Below are 19,291 nucleotides of genomic sequence, written 5' to 3'. Positions count from 1 at the left end.
TGAGCACATACATGCTGCAGAGCTTCAAAAGGCTGTATTTTAGGACACAGCTTATAAAACAGAAAAAAATTGAGGTACCTGAAGAACAGAAAATAGCCCATTTTTGTTGATTTACTTTTTTCAATAAATACAAAACTTGCTTCTGATTAGAGAGTGCCATACCAATTTTTTGTACTTAGCAACTACCTAAGACAGTTAAAACTCTTCAGAAAATATTCTGAAGAACGTGTTGACAGACCCTTAACCATAGCAGCACTGTCATGTGACATTATGGTATTTGTGCAACAGGGGTGGGGTGCAATTTCATGTGAAAGAGGCATCACATCATGCAAGTAAGTGTGCATGTGATTCTTGCAGTAATGGATATTTCCAGTAAGCTGCAGCTATCCTTGAAGGTGATTCTTAAAGTGCAGAAACATCATCAGCACAACAACAACAAAACCATCAAACTCTTCATCTCTTATTTCACAGTCTTTCAATTAATTTCTTCATACCAGTAGAAAATTCTATGCATCGCCCTGTCCTCAAGTTCCACAGTCTTGGTGTCATACCTAACAACTGCCACACACCTCTACAGTTTTAAAATTCTTCTCTTTCTTCCTCTACATCCTACCCAAGGTCCACACCTGTTTCCTCACTCTAACTACTTAAATCCCTAGATGGTTGCTTTCTTGAAGTGCTGCACAGTCTGGTTTTGATTCAGCTGCCTTACCCCCCCCAGGCACACAGTGCCCTTCTTGCTGTTCCCACCTCCCTTGTCTGAAGCTCTCCACACAAACCGCACTGATTTCCTGCAGAAGTTCAGAACTACCAAACTTCGTTGCAGATTTCTGTTCAGCTTCACCCTGCCAGAGTCTCACCACCTATTGGTATTTTCTTCTAATCTGCAAGTTCTCCTTTCCTCACAGATTTTTTTTTGTTTTCTCATTGCATAAACATTTCCGTACCTCTCCCATGCTGGCTCTAACACTCGGCATGCCTCTCCAAATCCCATATAATACACAGCTTCCTTCTTTGCCAAGTCCTTCCTCAAAGTATCTTTTCCTTCAAACAACAGTGGTATCTATTCAATAGTCTTTGAGCAAAGCCTAAGTTATTTTTACAACTAACACTGTAGAGCCCATTAAATTATTCTGAATATAAATTTACCTCTTTCTTCTTCGTGCTTGTTATCTCTCTCAACATCTCGTCTTGTTACAATCAATTCAGATTACACAAAAACCCACATAGCCTCCTGGGTGTTGTCACCTATTTGTTGCTACATACATACAATGTACTAACAAAGTAAACAAATATGAATCATTTAAATAGCTCATGGTACTCTTGAAAAGCTATAACAGCCACAAATCCAGTCACCATCTTTATCTTTGGCATAATACAAGTGAAATTACAATATTGGCCCAACAAATCCTTACAGTTTTCCTAAACTTATTTCTATTACTATAAAGCAGAAGGATTTCTGTGGTGATTTAGGATATCCAGTAGCAATCTAAGGATCCTCATGGGAACTCTTCAGGAAGCTCTGGAGCCATCTTTAGGAACAGCTACGTTATTTCATCAGTTCCTTGGAGGGCCCTTTTTTGTACAACACCCTGAAATATGCTGGAACATTACTCATGTCAAACTAATTGCCTGGAGGGAAGGACATAATCAGTTTTAATCTCATTGCTGGAAAGAACTATATTGAGATCTCTCTAATATCCTGGATAAGAGGGCAAGTGTGAAGAAAATTATGTTTGCTACAGCTTCAAGGATTTCTGTAGATATTTAACAGTTGTCCAGATTTCCAGAACTAGTACCTAATCTCCTTGGCTCTCCTTAACAATTTGACATATATAATCTTGCATACACCCTCAGTACTGTCTTTTCAGTGTGTGGATGCCATAAGCTCTTCCATTAATTACTGAAATATTGCACATTTCCTAGTTTTAAAGTACCAGCCACTTAAACATTAAATTCCAGTTTATACATAGGAAAAGCGGGTTTGGGGTAGGGAAAAGGAATTAATTGAGAACATCCATGATGAAATACTCGTGTAGTTCTGGGGATCATTACTTACAGAATTAAATGACGGCCTTGAAGTACCACCACATTTTTGTGGGGCACATGTCCCAGCTCCGCTCGCCTGCCCTCCAGGCTGAGAGGCCTATGGGGCAATTGGGATCAAGGGGCAACATAGTGGCAAGGGGGAAACAAAAAGTAAACTTTTCAAAGATTAAACAAGGACAGGCTTTACAAATTACAAACGTCCGAAGTAAGAAATACCATAGTGAGAGAAAGGAGGGAAAAAAAAAAAAGAGAGAGACAAAGAGAAAAAGGGAAAATAACCCCATCCTCAAATCTCATCTCCCTCTGTATCTGTGATCAACACAACTGAAAAACAATCGAAGAACCCTAGACAGCCTGCATTCATAAGATGTTGTTTCCACTCACTGTCACTTTGCCTGCAAAATTCTGTGCACTGATTTCCCATGTTCTGGCTCATCTTACTATACCCTCTAATGGGTGATTAAAAAAAGATTAGAGCAGCTGTTCTCAAAATCTTTCAGAGCAGCTTCTTAAGAAAGAGCTCACACTGCTGGCAGCTTCCCTAACCAGTGGAGTCACTCCATTTTGTTGCAACGTTCACAGCAACTGTTTCTTTGGCAAACTACGGTAGATGTTCAAAACATCTGTAAATAGTAAATTAGTGATTACAAATCACCTTCATATTACCAGGAAGTTCTAGGTGGTCCATTTTGACATGCTGCGAGCTGAGGCACACACAATACATTTGACATTACTATTTAAAACTTTTAAATACAGAAGTCTGTAATTTAGTACAGCGGTCTTTAAAATATGAAACAAAACTTAGCAGCATGCTTACTCACTTTGAGTAGTATCTTAAGCCCACATGAATTCTTCGTGCAGTCATCTGGGCCATATTCAAAATAATGTATTAAATGTGAGTGTGGGTATCACAGTATGCTTGTGGTCAGGCTGCATATGATTCTGACCATAATTTTAGAGCATGTTGGAATTAAGTTTATCTGACTGCAAGTACATCAACTGAGCAACATCACAGTAGAGAAATTATGACCCTAAGTATTGACTTGAGCTACCACAATTAAAGATTTAAAATTTCTTAAGGCCAACCAAAAGACATATGAGAGACTTGAAAATGCAGTTTACTTTTGCAAAGAGCAAAAATTGTATTCTTATGTGACAAGTCACTTTCCCCTTGAGAGTCCACAGCTCAGCTGCCCTGTATCTGTGAAGTGCTGCAAAGCTACTGTCTAATAACATTAATTGGCTATGTTGTTTTCCAGTATCATCAGCTTGTTAGAGGGGGAAAACTCTACTAACCTGCTCTTAATTGTCATGTGCCCATATATACTACCTGTGCAGAAAATAGCTGCCTTTTGGTTTGCCAGTTAAAGTGTAGAAAATAGCAAACCTGTGTGAAGATGAGAGTCTCAGAGCTCCTGCTGTCCAAGCTGAGCACAAATCTGATGGACTGGAAAAGCTCCTGGATGCTGGAGCGGAACTGTTCCTCCTCCATTCCACAAGTAGCTCTGGAGTAAAGGATCCGAGATTGGACAATGAACTTGAAAAGATATTCCAAGGCCTTAAGAAGCAGGAGAGGAAGGAGATTAAGATAGAGAAAAAGAGAGAAAGAAAAATAAAGGAGCTTTAAAGAGAACCAGGAAAGATTCTAAGTGCATAACAACTAAATTCTTCAGCTTTAGAAAGAGAAAGAAAAACAGGTTTTGTAAGTTAGGTAATTCAGTTAAGGGAGAGTTACTCATAGGCAAGTACCCATTCTCAATTTATAATCTTTGTTACTAGCATGTCTCACTAACAAAAAAAGTACGCATTTAAATCAAACAGACAAATCTGAGTTACATAATTTGAGGAAAATCTTGGTGAAGATAAGAAACTTCTAGTTTTCTCATGACTTGGCACAATGACTGCGTCTGAAGAAACTATTCTCCTGTTTTCATTCAAAATTTATCTTTAATTGCTTGAGTTAGCTAAGCCAGATTAAGATAAGTGGACTGTCAGTGGGACAGAAGAAGGGTTACCTGGAAAAAGGAGAAACAACTTTTCAATATGAACACAACAGCAAGGTTCACCTTTATTTCTGGCAGCTACATGTACAAAGAGAAATAAATGCAGATGCAGAAACAGAAGATGACAAGAGCAGCATATGAAGCCCCCTGGCAGCCCCTAACAGTAGCAAGCAGCAGTACTGTAGTGAGTATCTTTTTACTTCGAGCTGTGATAAGTTAAAGTGTCTTTCTTGTATCATCACACATGAAATTTGGAGAGCACCCAGCAGAGGGAGAATAACCTGCCCAGAAGATGGCATTTAACACCGTTATACAATGTGTAGTAGATGCTGCAGTCCTGAAGGACTAGCAAATTGGATCTTTTTGTAGTGGAATGATAATTTGCTCTATGACATGGATTAAGTCTGAATTTTCAACCTAAATGCCTTTAACTAAAATTTTGTAAATGGCATTATTCAGAACTCCATTTCTTTGGCAGCAGTGTCAATGAAGAAAAATACATTGTTCTATGCAGCCTTTAACAAGCTTACCAATCTATCAAATGTTCTCACAGACACTAATATAGCAATGTAACATTCCACATAGCAACAAGGCCTTTTTGATCATTTGGTGTACACAACTGTCAACACTGAAATGTACTAAATATCAGTGACTTTTAGACTTCTTCCCTTAATGCTTAACATGATACACCATTAAAGCAGGATTAAGGGAAGACATGATGCATAGTTTGATGATATCCTCAAAATTCAGCACAGGAAACAAACAGGCTGGAGCTTCAGTAATCATAGTCTATACAGAAACATTAGTAATATTCCACTGTATTTGCTGGAAAGTATTCTTGTCTTGCTTCACCGTTTGCAAACTGAAAGTTAATTCAAATACAAATTTTGCTCTCATCAGATATTCTCGCATCCATAAGATACCCCTCATTGAACCACCACACTATATGCACGAATATGCAATGTTATGTTGTAAGCTTTAGAATGCTACAGCTTTAAGGATTGAGAATGGGAATGTGAAATTCCTCATAAAGCCATCACAGATTTCAATATGCCACTGATAGTTACAGCCTTTTTTTTTCCAGGAATGCTGGCAACTTGTTAATTTGGCAGTACATTATTTATACTTCTGTACTAAAACACCTCCCAGTGAACCTTCCTTACACCAGAGAACTTCATCAGGAAAGAACACTTTCTATTTCTGGATAGTTTCCAGACAAAGGGCAATTGGTTCACTACAGTCAGCTCTTTAAGGTTAGCATCTCTGCTGCTAACACCAAATACAGCAAGTCAGGTGCTCCTACAAGCTGTTTTATAGGTTTGGTATAGACAACCATAATTCAAACCTGAAAGCTCGTAACTTTGATGTGAAGATTATGTTTTGCAATGAATCAGAGGATTTATGTACGAAATTCTGTAATTCTCTGTTGAAAGTGAAATGGCAGGCTTTCAGAGACACTCCATATCTTTAGCACAGACAACCTAAACTGTTGCCTAGAATGAACCCACAAAGGCAGTTAACTGAAGAGTTCAGAGTGCTTGCAGACACATGGCTGAGATGGTAGAAACACAAACCAAGTCTTGTTAGCACAAATCAGCACTTGGACTAACTTTGACTCTTACTACTTACAAAATCACAGATATGATGCATATATGTGCCTAAGGACACAGAAGTGCACTGAAATAAAATTCAAGCCTTTTATTATGTTTGGCATGATATAGGAAATCAGTATCAAATTAAAGGAGTTTTCTTAAAAACGTAGTCTCTATTCATGTTCACACAATAGGTGAGCACACACCACTCACCTGCGACCAGCAACCTAAAGGCTCATGGTACATCACACGCAAAACTTAAATGGACAAAAAGCATCATAACCTTATTTCCTCACAACCAAACAATCCCTAAATTCTACCAGTGGTACTCCAGGAGAGATGAGAAAAGGGAGCAAGAAATGTGCACATAGGTAACACATCTCACTTCCACTTACTAATGAGTAACCTTCCTTCCTTCTCTGAGTGACTGTCCATATGCGTGTTCACTCTGTGAATACAGGAATAGCACATCTCAACTTGCACAGATTACCTGGTGGTTGGTTGCAATGTCCCAGGAGAATTAAAACCAGAAGACCACTATGACAAAAGCAGCATCAGTTAGAAGCTTCTGTGGTAACACATGTAAAAAAGTGGACACATTTCTGTGGTTATTCTGCACGTCTAATGGATAAAGATATTCTTCGGAGACACTAGTGTCATTTGAGCCTTCAGGGATTATGCTCAGACAACATCTGAGGGTTTTACTGTAGCACATTCATAAATTCAGTGGACAGTGGGGACAGTATGGCTGCACATCTGGACTCATCTGCTGTAGAGATGAAGAGTCTGTTCAATTTAAACAAAAGGCAAACCATACCTGACGTTCAGAGTATGAACAGATGAATCAACCTTGTATAGAGCTGCTTTAAGGAAAAGCACAGATTAACTTCCTAACTCAAGAAACCCGATGATTACCTTAGGAGTATGTAGAATGGGTAACCTTATCACAAGCACAGTGTACGTAAAGAGGATTAGCTCCGAAGCTCTGAATCTCTTTCACTGTCCTAACCGAAGCAAAAAAAAGCCATTTTCAGTAGTCTCTGAGTATCCACTTCACCACTCAAGAGCAGCTAGCAAACTTCTTCCTGCTACTGTCAATGTGTTTTTTCCAGAGAACAGCATACTTGCTTCAAGTACATCCACTATGCAGTTTTAAGAAAAAAAGTGCAAAGGTTCAAGTGAAGGTACAATTTGAGTCTTGTGAGAGCAGATGAAAAGACCTAGGGCAAAGTTCAAGGCATCAGCAATAAAAGAAGGAGCAAGTCCCACAAACAGGCTGACGAGGGCGAAACAATTGGAATTACATCAGCAGTTTTCTGGTATTCTTAGAAAAAGTGAGACTGTAGAAAATGTAAATCACCAAATAAGGTAATTATTTCTGAATGAGGTAATCAATAAGTCCAGAAACAGACTGGTCTCAAAAGCAACAGACTGACATTTCTTTTTTAAATTCACGGTGAGGGCAACAATTTGGAGGAGTCCCCAGTCTCAAAAGGCAGGCTGAGGATGTAATTCCAAATCTCTCATTCATTAGCTCCCTGGCTGGCATGGCTCAGAAAGTATGTTCACTATTTTGAAGAAACCGTGCTGCCCCATAGTAATAGTATGCAGTACCTGAAAGTCTCTAAAAAAAGTCTGATGCATGTTCTGTGTGGTTCAGCTCCAGAACACTGACACGAAGATGTGACTTCCTGAGGAAGAAAAGGTCTTGCTTTTTCAGTGGGTTACTCAATGCAGGCAAAACCCACCTGTGGTTCTACTACTGGAAGATAACTGAAGCTGAAAGAGCATCTCCTAAAGACACTTCATAAGTTTTGCCATGACTAGTAGGGAAAGTAAAACTGTCTGTGGAGCCATGCATGGACACTTCGTTACAGAATTCTCCAGGGAGGCACAGGCAGCTGTATCTGGATGCAACTTACGTGGAGCTTGTTATAGGGCATAATAAAGGAACATGATGCCATGTGTTCTAGCACAGGTAGAGACATCCTTTCAGTTATTGTTCCTCCCGGTTTCATAGAAGTTTTCTGAGAACTGAAAGCAGTCTTGAGGGAGGTAAGTGATTTTAGAAATAGTCTAGATCACCGCTTGCTAATGCCAAGGTGGAAAATCAGAATCCTATGAGACATCTGCATATCCATCATGAAAGTACACAGGCAGTCAAGAGCCAAAAAAGCGTGCAGAGATACTTCAACACCTGCTTTAGGGTACTATGTTTAACAGCTAATTCAGGGAAAAAGGGACAGAGAGGTACCCCGTTTTCTCAGTTGAAGAACTACTAATGCAAGGAATGTAGTGAAGACATCCAAGAATACAGAAATTCCCAAGAGTAGAATATAGTACTAGTAATGACGCATTAGCAGTGATAATAGTTTTGGTACAAACTTGCTCCAAACACCTGAAATAAAATCTGGAAACAAAGAAGGAAATCAATCACTCTCCTGTAATGGAAGAAGATAAAGACCTTAATTTGGGCCTCCAAGATACACCTGCAAAGGCAACTGTCTGAATAAGACGTGACAGCAGTGTCAGTTGTAGAGGATGCACTGTTTCTGCAGAAACTCTGGTGGTAACTGTAATTCCTGTGCTTGGAAAGGCTTGGGCTGTCAGGTCTTCAAATTGACCTCACTCATGGAGGGAACAGCTGCTTTCTAGGCCAACACTTGAGATTCCCAGCAGGCAAAGAGCTGCCTTGGAATCCTTGAAAGAATGTACCTTATTCACAAACAGTATGTCGAATAACCAAGCTTCTGAAAGACATTCCAGCATTCATATTTTTAATATTTCTGAAGAGGACTACTATGAGGTTCAAAAAATGCAGATCACATACGGACAATATTATACATCTCTGTTTGCTGCACTGCATATAGCACTAATGAGTGGTTTGAGAGGGAAGAAAACCTTCTAGAAGTCATTCCAGCTGGAGATCTTCCTCTCATCTCATGTTATTAATAGGTTCCTTTGTAATTCAGAAAAAAAGGAAGGATAAGGATGGAAAAAAGAATGACAAGTTGATAATTTCCTGAAAAACACCTTTGCCCCATTTTTACCATTCCCTATGAATCTGTGGTTGAAAAGTATTACAAAGAAGTTTTAAGTATGTAAATATCTACAAAAGACAAAGTAAACACTGCTATAATGCCCTTCTAAGTACCAGGATACGATCCTAACAGGAGATCCTGAAAGCTACTTGACGGTGGTGATGCCATACCATTCAAATGGAACAAGGATTCTCAAAAAATAAAAATTACTTCCTCAAAAATACTGACTGAATTCGACTAAAGGATGCAAAAGAAAGAACAAAAATATCACAAGAAAAAAAAAAAGGCCATAATAAATTCTGAAACATATGCCAAGCCACAAGCATAAATACATTTGCAAGGAGCGACCTTTAACTTTCCCAAATGGTTGCCAGAAATTAAAGGAGTAGTGTATGTACATGTGTGCGCTTCACCTGTGAGATGCTTCACCTGTTTGTACTGACATGAAAAAGTAAGAAAGGGAAAGTGCTAATCTCTGCCATTGCTACTAGTTCTGAAAGTGCCCAGACTCAAACGTTTGGACATAAGCCTACTCAAGAGTAAGAAGGTACAGACAGACATTCACTCAAAGAAAAATATCTTCTTGCCAATTTTGGAATCTTGTATTTATGTACTTGACACTATCTTTCTGTTTTACAGCTACACATAGTAAAACTAATACTTTATTTATTCTCTGATTTCTCTGTAAAAGCACCAAAAAGATTCCCTTTTTTTCACACACCATTAGAAATCTGCGCCTTCCTGCGAGATCATATTCTCATCACAGAACTGTGATTCAGGTCCTGGGCAATGACAGTTGTTAGAATTTCCATCCAGTTAAAGGCTCATTTATCTGCTGCTTAAAATACTCCAGAACTTCAACCGGTAATACAATGAAGCATGTCACAGCCAGAAATGAAAAGCAGATCTTTGATCCACAGCACCTGTGCCTAATACATTTAGAATAACCACTGCTTGAAGTGCAAGGTGTAGACCACATATATAAACAGCCAGTGCATATAGTCCATGTAAGTCCCACTTAAGCTCTCCATAGTGCTTCAAAAGGACTTAAGGAGACATAATTCTTCCATTTTTTCTGCACAAGAGTGAATCTCCCCCCTAAAATTAAAATTTTGGTAAAATATTTAAAACAAACAAAAAAAATTCTGGTTAAACAAGTAAGAAGTCAGTGCCAGACTACCCTTCATTTTATTTACGGCCTCCCTGGCCCTTTTGTAGTCACAGATGGAACAGACACACAAACACTTCCATTGACTACATACCCTCATCGCTTCCTGGATGTGGTCTTGGCGTACAAGCTCAGCTGAACGGTCCATGTACCACTTCAAACATCGGATCAGTTCTCTGAATGTAACAAACAGTGAAAAGAAGAGGAACCTTCAGCACTATTTTAAAATTAGTCAGGCAACAAACATTTTGGGTTTAGGGAGAAATCTATAAAATAGTCTCATTTCACTTCATTTCAGTGGTCAGTTATAGCTGTCCTAGCTACTGAATTTACATAATATATACATGTACTTTAAGTTTCAAACCCAGAAAATCATTTCTTCTCTGTAATTGACTTAGACTATAAGGAACACTAAGAGAATATCAAAAAGATGTTATTAAAGAGATAACTTTGATAAAGGCATACAATATAGTTCTAAGACCAAAACATACTCTTTTTTTTTGTTTGTAAGAAATTCCAGACCTAAGTTCTAAGTAAGAAGTTTTTAGAAACTAAGATTGCAAAAAAATACATGCATCCATTTTCCTAAGTACACTATACCATTTGGACTAACTTAGAGAGTTGTATTAAAAACATGTTTTATTTCAGACATCAGACTACCAAAAATCATTTGTTTTGTCTGAAAGAGGTGATAATTAACACAAAGCAGACACTTTTTACCCTCCGAACATGACTATGCTTTCTAGTGTTGTATAGTATCTAGGGCTTTTTACCTGCCATTGACAGAATATTTTTAATATTTTTTTTAATTACACTAAAATGTGAATGGCTTAAAACAATCAAAATCAATTTTAAGCTGTTTTTAATAGTTTATTGTGGCCAAAGACAGAATATGCCAAATATACAGAAGAAATGGTCTAAAAGAAAGGAAGAATAACACCCTGAATAACTGTTACTGCTTTCAAAAATCTGTCTTACTCTCTGATGCAAAATTCAAAAAGGAGTACTAGAAAATAAGGCAGAATCTTCAAAGTGACAGTGAAAATTACGTTTCTGATCTCCTGAAATTATACATTTACCGTAAATCAAATAGAACATCTTCTTACGTGAATACCTGTCTACTTCGGAAGAGGAAATAACAATTAGTTCTCTAAGCTTTCACACAAGCCTTATATCCCAACATCCTTAAGACAAGAAACGTATATGCTCTTGGTAGCTCATTAGTATAGACTGATAATGAGTTGCTGAGTGACAGTGTCTCTTCAGTTAATAAAAAAAGAAAGTGAGATTTGCCAGTTCAGAAAGGCAAGATAAATTCCAAAGTCTGCTCACTCTTAGCCACAGGTGACATTCAGCAGCTTTTCTCTATAACTGTGCTGGAAAACTTTCATGGGAGTGGTTCTACTTTTGAAAACCACTGCTAACATGAAGGTTATGATTCTGATGGTGACATCATTCAAGAGCTTGCTAATACCATCTCTTGAAGTGATGGCTAAACAAAACCTACTTGTAAGCCAGCGCTCCTGCAAAGTGCTTCTGAATGTAAGTGTCCATCACAGGTCGAAAATGAAAATACTTGCTATCACGCAGCAGATTTATGATGAATACCTGTGGGAAATGAAAAAGTGAACCCATACTAAAGGAAATTGCACATTGTTGCTAGGTTTCTATCAACAAGTTAACAAGCTAGGGAACAATGAAATACATGCGTTTCTTTAAACAGTCAGTAGTTGTGTTATTAGATGTTATTGTTTGCTTCTCCCATGTGATAGCAAATATTGCTGTCCTCCAATCTGTTGAGGCTATCCTGCCCTCCTCACCCAAGATTATTACAGAAAACGTTAAGGCTGGATCCAGCTGAATATTTCATATTTCATCTAAGTAAAATACTAGCAACATGATCACAAGAAACTTAAAACTCACTAACCATGAGATAAAGAAAAGTAACAATTCAGCAGCTTACCAAAGACTGAAAGACCAACAGACCATACTTTTCTGTGTTGTCATCCAAAACTACAAACAATGTGTCGAGAATATCTTGTAGGAACTAAAATGACATGAATAAACAAAGAATTTCAAATTCAACTGTATTCAAAATAAGGTTATTTCCCCCCCCCGCTTTAATTATTTCATACATGTTGATATCTTTGTGAAACACTTGCCAAGGACAAACCACTTCAGATTCATCCATATGATGTGACAGATTTTCATTTGTTTTTATTAAGAATATTTTTTCTCTTTACAAGGAATATATCTAAACAAAAATGACAGAAAAACAAAAAATAAGAAACATGTACTGCATGCCGGATTTGTAAATATAACTGAGTGTTCCTTTCACTGTAAGCTGACTAAAAGTGCTGCCTAAAAACAGTGGCAAACCAACTTACTTTCATTCCCATATGATTAGAGTGTATCAGATAGTATTTGTCATCAAATTTAAGACTTGGAAGCACATTAACTGGTGCTCCAAATTATGCTTAATATTGAAAACTTTTGTTATATGACAGTAAGTAAAGCTTTTATAACAAGCATTAATTGGGTCATATTGCCAATTTTCTTTCATCCATAACACTGCAGCTTACAGAATGCTGACAATTGGGTGATTTTCTTTCCTGAAAGCACAGTCCTCAGAAAGGATGACTGTGAAGAAGAATGCTCAAGATCAAGTCAACTGCACATTCTCTCATGATTTTTTACTCTATTCTCATTAAATTTCTAATGTGGAAAACAAGAAATAAAATAAAACAATTTATGAAGTGTCTGAAAGGATAAAATTTCTTTTTTTCTGAGTTATTGCATTCTGGTCTTCATATCCCAATGCCAAATGGCAGCTGATATAGGGAGGGAATCAATTACTTCTCCCCTTGGAATAATTTAATCCATATCTTTTTATGCTTTTCTCTATATAAAAAAAGATACTTTTACTGCCCTACAAACAAAGCGTACAAAACGTGACATTCCTGAAGAATTCCAGTATAAATGGGGTATTGTCCTCTTCTGTTACTGTTACAAAGTTATCATGAAGATTAACATTCAAGATACGGCAACATTCAAATGAGTTACAGTGAAATGGCTTTAATCATAAACTACTAATTAAGTGATGGGATTTCTCTTTGGTTGCTTGCGATTACAAATTACCTCCTTATACTTCTAGATTTATAGAAGTAAATTCTAGGGAGAGTTCTCAGCACACCTAATTATCAGAGGAATGCACTTCTCTTTTGCCGAGACCACAAGTATACGAATGCATTTTGAAGTTCCTTTGACCTAAGAACGTTCAGGTCACACACTGGATTGGCATGTAGAGCAACAGTGGTTACAAAACATGATGAAAATACCAGATAGGAGATAGATTACTGATAGGTGAGACACGCTAGAGAGCAATTGGTGCTCTAGGCAACAGCTCCACTTGACAGTGCTGGGACAGGAAAACGTGTTTGCTGGATTGTTCATTGGCCATTGAGCAACCCTTAACTTTCAAGGTTTCATGTTTCTTTCTCCTCTACGCAGACATTTGGAACATATTTGCAAAACAGAAATACAGATCAATTCTACTAGCTGTTTAAGAAGGCCAAGTTTTGTGAGTCAAGTCTGTTTTCTTCACTCTAGAAATGACCAACTACACTTATGCAATTTCAGAGAATGTACTTTAGAAAATACCACTGGAACGGGTAAGTCTGCACAAAACACCACTACCAGTGGCTGGGTCTGCATCAGCAAGCAGCGCGGCTCAACAGGAGTGGGCCTGCAGAGTGGAACAATTGGTGCTGAGGACCTGATGCTCGCAGCATATGTGGGTGAGGGAATTTTATTAAGGATTAGCTCTATTTTGATCACAAGGACTAACTATCTATTAATTTTAGGAGTGTATCTTCCTGTTCAGTTTCACGTCAAAATAAAATCCCAATTCATACGCTCTGAGAAAAGTCCAATAAGAGGGAACACTCAGAAGTGCACTGCAGGTCTGAATTCACTTGCTATCACAGATCTATCCAAAGACTGTTATTTCATGTAGTACCTTAACAATTTCCTCGCCACTGACATGTCTCAGTCTTCCTAGAATGTCCATCACACGATCTGGGTAAGCTTTCCATTTCAGTAGGGCAAGCAAATCCACTGCAGAACAGTGAGAGAAAGAGCTAGAATCCATACGCAGAGGGAAGAATGGCAACCCCAGACCCACCAGAGATTCACTACATCTTACACTTCTGCTCTTGTTGCAGTTCACACTTCTTGGAAAAAAAAATAAATAAGGGAAAACAAGAAGGAAAACACGGAGTAAGTCCAATACTACTAACAAAGAAATGAATGGAGGAATGGTAAAGTACTTTAAAAAGAGTAAAGACTGCATTTTTCCCTACGTGACTTGACACTGCACTGTGGACAATCCACTTTTGTCTTCCCATACTTCAGGGACACTGCTGTAACAAAATTTTTATTTACTCAGTAACCCTGTAAAAGCTGAACGAAGCAAACTTTGGATTGTGTAGAACTGCTAAGATTGAATTTTTTGTTCTTCAATCATTTAATGAAAATTAACTTTGCTTTAACATATTGCCCTTCTCTTGCACTTACAGTAATGTCTGTAATTTCTTTGCCATCTGTCAATATTCTTATTTCCTCAAAAAACCACTTTCTGCTCGTTTCAATAGGGTTAGTAAAAAAAAGCATACACGTAATGAAGTTATAACAAAGGAGTATTTTAGTAAAATAAACAGAGCACAAGCACGCCCATCTTATCTCTCTTTTTCATAATCTCTGTTGCACTGGGCAATTTTGAAGGATCAGCTACTTACCATTCTGGGTCAGTTTGGTAGAAGAAAGCTGTGTGGAGACTGAAAAGGTCTCTTTGGTGCTGCGCTGGAAAATGAGGCTGGACGGGATGTTGGGGCAGCCATTGTAGTCCTCTTTGCAGCAAGGCAGCCCCAGGTACAGTGCGTGATTGTTAAATGTGCTGTTCTCATCACACTGCAGGTACAGGACAAGAAGTGGAATTGTACCTAGTCTTATCTCGTTCCACATACTAACACCCTGACAGCAATTGCCTAATGGTACTTTTATTGATCTTTTAGGTGCACAAAAACACTTCTAAGAAAAAGCTGTGCTTACCACCTTTGGGGCTAGTACATACACAAAACAGACCCAGCTCTAGAAAGTGTGGTCTCCTAACCACTGACTCTTTAGAACTTATCATGATCTTCCATCTGTACAACTTAGTACTGCTGTCTAAAAATCATACTGAAGAAATAAACCCAGATACATCAGCAGGAAGAACCCCCCCACCGCCCCGCCCCATGAAAAACCCCTTGCTACAGGGTTGCCAAGCTGTAGCGTTGTAACATGATGCATTTGAAGTACAGTGTAATTTCATAATAGAAAGGTATAGAGTAATGCCATAGGCTGGTAAAATTGCTGAGTGCTCATAAACACTAGCATGATTGAACTCAAAATGGATAGGATTAACAATGACAAATCATCATTATCTGAAGGGAAAAGGTAGGCTGTACCTAGAATGGAAGGCTGTATCCACACCTAGTCATGTGATTTTGAATTTATAAAATTTTGAAACTACTATTAATCTGTTCCTCACATATTTCTAATGGGGAGGGGGGGGAGATAATGTAATGACCATTACTTATTTAAACTGAAGTAGAGACGAGTAGGTAAAAAGTCTGCAGAGAAGAATTGGTACCTTATAAACATAAAGCTCATGGATATCATCCGACAAGGTAGTGCCATCATCTCTCATCAATGGAGTGAATGCAAAACCAAAGAGCTTCTTTTCTCCCTTGTCTTTTGCTGTAGCAAGAGATAGAAATAAGGAATCATATTTGTACATATTCTTCTGGCCATATATACCACAAGGTTATTCAATAACTTCTCTGCATGCCTAACAAAAAGCATGCAGGTTACATAACAACATTTAACATACTATATCTAATTCTATGCAAATGATCAACAAGCCTCAAAAAAAACACAAACATACTGAACATAGTAAAATAAAAAATACACATGCTGTAAAGAAAACATTCTACACGAAAACACAGCAAAAGTACAGCAGGGGAGAACATCTATCAAATGTTTTGCCCTGCACTGATTTTTCACAATGTTTTTAATGTGCTGTTTAATAAATGTAGCAACCAGCTAACTAGCAGTGCACCTTCACTGTATTTTAGCTCAGTACCCCCTTCCTGCTTTCCACCCAGTAACAGCCTCATCCAAATATAAATGGACAATGGAAAGACCTCAGCTGTTTTAGATTCCTCGTGGTTATATTTTGCACTCACTGGAGCAATGCCTGAACTCAAAACGGAGGTGAGAACCACGGAACCGGTCTATAGGGATGGGCAGCTTGATGATTTCCCCCCATCGAGGGCTGTTATTGTGGTAAAGGACAAACGAGTGGTATGCACTCCTGCTTGGCTCTCCTGAGCCCAGGCTGATGCAATCCTGCAACAAAAGAAAACAATTTAAGATTAAGAGACATCACATCACTACAGATGAGTCATTTTATTACACAGTGATAACCTTTATATAATTCATATCTTTCCGTAGACATAAAGAGTCAGAAGCAGAAACTCAGACACAATGAAATCTGAAATTTTTTGAAGAGATCTTTAAACTGTGTTTTGGGTCAATGGATGAGCTAGGAGACCTATGATACTGGATGAATTCTGGTATCTTAAGTTATTATTTAAGTTACGTTATTATTTAAGCTAAGTTTTCTATCAAGCAGAGAATAGATACAATAAACACATAAGTCCAAATATATAAAGATGAGTCAAAAAAAAAAAAGGACCTAATAGGGCCATCACTTGTAATATTAGACTTTTCTGAAAATATAATTTAATCACATTTTTGCTTCAGTACCTCAGTTCAGAAGTGATATCTGAACTTTTCAAGCTCTTAAAAACGTTGGTCTTTTGAAACTACAACCATCCAGCCTCACCGAGTATCCCAGAAAATTCTAACTGAGTTACTTCACTAATGGTAAGCAAAGAATTTCTGTTGAATAGTCATCACCTAAAAATATAACGGGATCTAAATTTCTACTTTTAGATCTAAAAAGCTCTGAGATCTTGACCAATCTATGTATTCTCAAAATACAGATTAAGAAAAACATGAACCAATATTATTTAGGAAATACAGAAATCCTTAGTCAGAACATGAGCGAAGGAAGTTAGGAGAAATACTGAAGTCCTGAAAAAAGGACAGTAAGAGGTCCTTTGTAATGAAGACACAGAACAGAAAGCACTTTTTTTAATATAAGCACTAACCCATGTTCTAGCCCTAGCACTTACAAAGTGATCCAAAAGATATGACATCTTACAAAACTATGCAGAACAAAGACATCTTAGAGATTCTTCACTTTTAGCAGCTCTAAGGATAATGAATCCAGGAAGAAACAGAAGCTAAGCAGACCCAGAACAACACATGCAATGTAAACTCTGACGCAAAAACACCCCACGTGGAATAGTATCATGACAAGAACAACTACTGGTCATTACCCCAAGGCATCTCTAAATTCTATCCCAAGAAAATATCAATAATGTTAATTTGATTTTTTAATCTGTAATCAAGGGACTATCAAGTCAAGTATATCCCACTAACCAGACCCAATCAGTTTGGCCTGTGGTAACGTTCTTCTGGCTTTGAGAAAGTTAAGAATTTGTAAAGGAGCCCAAAAAGAAAGAGAAGTTCTCTGGAACTTTGGGATTCAATGCAAGAACAGCCTCCCTGGACAGCGATCCGTTGCATAGGCTGTAATCCAAAATGAGTGACTACAGCATATACTCAAAACTCAGTCCTCTCAAGTAAGTCTTAGTAACCATAGGGTATGTGCCACAATCCTGGCATAAAGGTGATTTTTTCAATACAGCAACAAGAATTAACTGTTGCGGATACTAACATGTTGGAATGAGCGTAGTAGTGGCAGTACTAAAAAACAGAATGCCTGCAATATCCCAGTTATATTTTTTTGATAAGAGTAACTTGTTGGGCTTCAACACAGCAATTCCAAAACCTCATTCTCCATTAGGTTCTTAGGAGAAAGCAAAATAGTACTGGTATTTCTTCTGTGACGTAGTGTAAAAATTCAAATTTTCACATGAGATTTTTTCTGTTGCCTCAGAAAATCACCTGGCAGGCAAATGGTCAGTCTTGGAATGCTCTTTCATGCTATCCACTTTAAATGAATGAATAGGTGAAGAGTCTTTTCTTCTGGTTTTTAACTTAGTTTCCATAAATTTATACTACAGTCTATACCCTGAGGAGGGAGGATTGTTTAATCTTTAATTCTGAATTGTGATCTGCAAAATATAAACATGAAACTAGTCTCCTTACACCTAGTTACCACGAGACCCAAATACGCAGGTGAATTAGAGGGCAGAAGCAAGCAAGGGAAGCTAAACTAGAAAAAGTATCAGGTAATTATCTTATCATTTAAGGTATGCTTTGCAATTAGTAAGATATTCCTGCTACTGGAGCAGAAAGAAGAATAAGTGAGGAATGTGTCAAGGTTTATTTTTCAGGCTATACTGAAAGAGACAAACAATTGCGCAAGACTATTTTGAAAAGGAAATACTCATTTTCATTTTGAACAGCACTGTATTCTGGGAATAATTTCACTGCTTTCAGTAGGACTATTTCTGGACCAAGATATACTCAACAGCAATAAGGATTTGAAACAGACAGAATATTCTCATTAACGCTGCATACTGTTCTGCTAAAGTCTTCATAAAGGTGTATAATTCAGATTTGGATTGTGCTGCTGGTCAGAAAAAAATTAGAGATTTTATTCTAATATCAGATGAAAATTTTGTGGCAATTTCCCCCGCTGTACTGCGTAAGTTAGCACTCGGCTCTCATTTGGCAGTTTTTGCTTTGGAAAGGCCATAGGTCAGGAACAGTAAAGGATATTTCAACCAAGAACAGTAGTGCTTTGGGGTCAATGACCGAACTTTCAGTGTTCTGCCCATACTATTGTGAGCTTGGAGTTTTTTATTTGCTTCTCTACTGTATCACCTACTGAAAGTTACTAAATTAGTGTCGTAATTGACAAATGAAATAGAAGAAAGAAAATAGCTACACTTGACTGTGAGAGCAACCTCGGGTCATGCAAGCGATCATCCAGGGGACAGGGAACCCGGGCAAAGCAATTCCCTTCATCAGTACTGCACCAAACCCTATCCAACACACACCGTATTCTTAACATTTTATTAAAAAGTTATTAGACTCCTCTTGTTGCAGTCTTCAGTATTTTCTTATAGATTATGCTGAATGACTGAAATGAAAGCCCTGATCTAGCAGTCTCTTTACAGCTGCTTGATCCAGGAATGACATTACACTCTGTCTTTGGGTGAAACCAGCTCCCTCCTAACAGAAAATGGCAGGTCATCACACACTGCTCTAGGTGTCCATACCAAAGACTACATAAAC

At 37.9% G+C, this 19,291-nt stretch overlaps 1 protein-coding gene across 1 annotated transcript in view; it reads right to left on the bottom strand.

Moving 5' to 3' along the window:
- Nucleotides 1–19,291, bottom strand: part of DOCK3 (dedicator of cytokinesis 3) — a 208,404-nt gene that overhangs the window by 55,874 nt on the left and 133,239 nt on the right. The window contains exons 15-22 of the mRNA XM_075052649.1: nucleotides 16,141–16,303; nucleotides 15,546–15,652; nucleotides 14,650–14,821; nucleotides 13,872–13,969; nucleotides 11,817–11,900; nucleotides 11,361–11,461; nucleotides 9,948–10,029; nucleotides 3,437–3,607 (exon numbers count right to left, since the gene is read on the bottom strand). Coding sequence (XP_074908750.1) covers nucleotides 3,437–3,607; nucleotides 9,948–10,029; nucleotides 11,361–11,461; nucleotides 11,817–11,900; nucleotides 13,872–13,969; nucleotides 14,650–14,821; nucleotides 15,546–15,652; nucleotides 16,141–16,303 — 978 coding nt within the window. The remainder of the gene's footprint in view (nucleotides 1–3,436; nucleotides 3,608–9,947; nucleotides 10,030–11,360; nucleotides 11,462–11,816; nucleotides 11,901–13,871; nucleotides 13,970–14,649; nucleotides 14,822–15,545; nucleotides 15,653–16,140; nucleotides 16,304–19,291) is intronic.

Source organism: Buteo buteo, chromosome 21 (assembly GCF_964188355.1).
Source record: "Buteo buteo chromosome 21, bButBut1.hap1.1, whole genome shotgun sequence".
In the NCBI taxonomy this organism is placed as follows: domain Eukaryota; kingdom Metazoa; phylum Chordata; class Aves; order Accipitriformes; family Accipitridae; genus Buteo; species Buteo buteo.
Note: the sequence above shows the minus strand (reverse complement) of the source record. Positions and strands in the feature narration are given on the sequence as shown.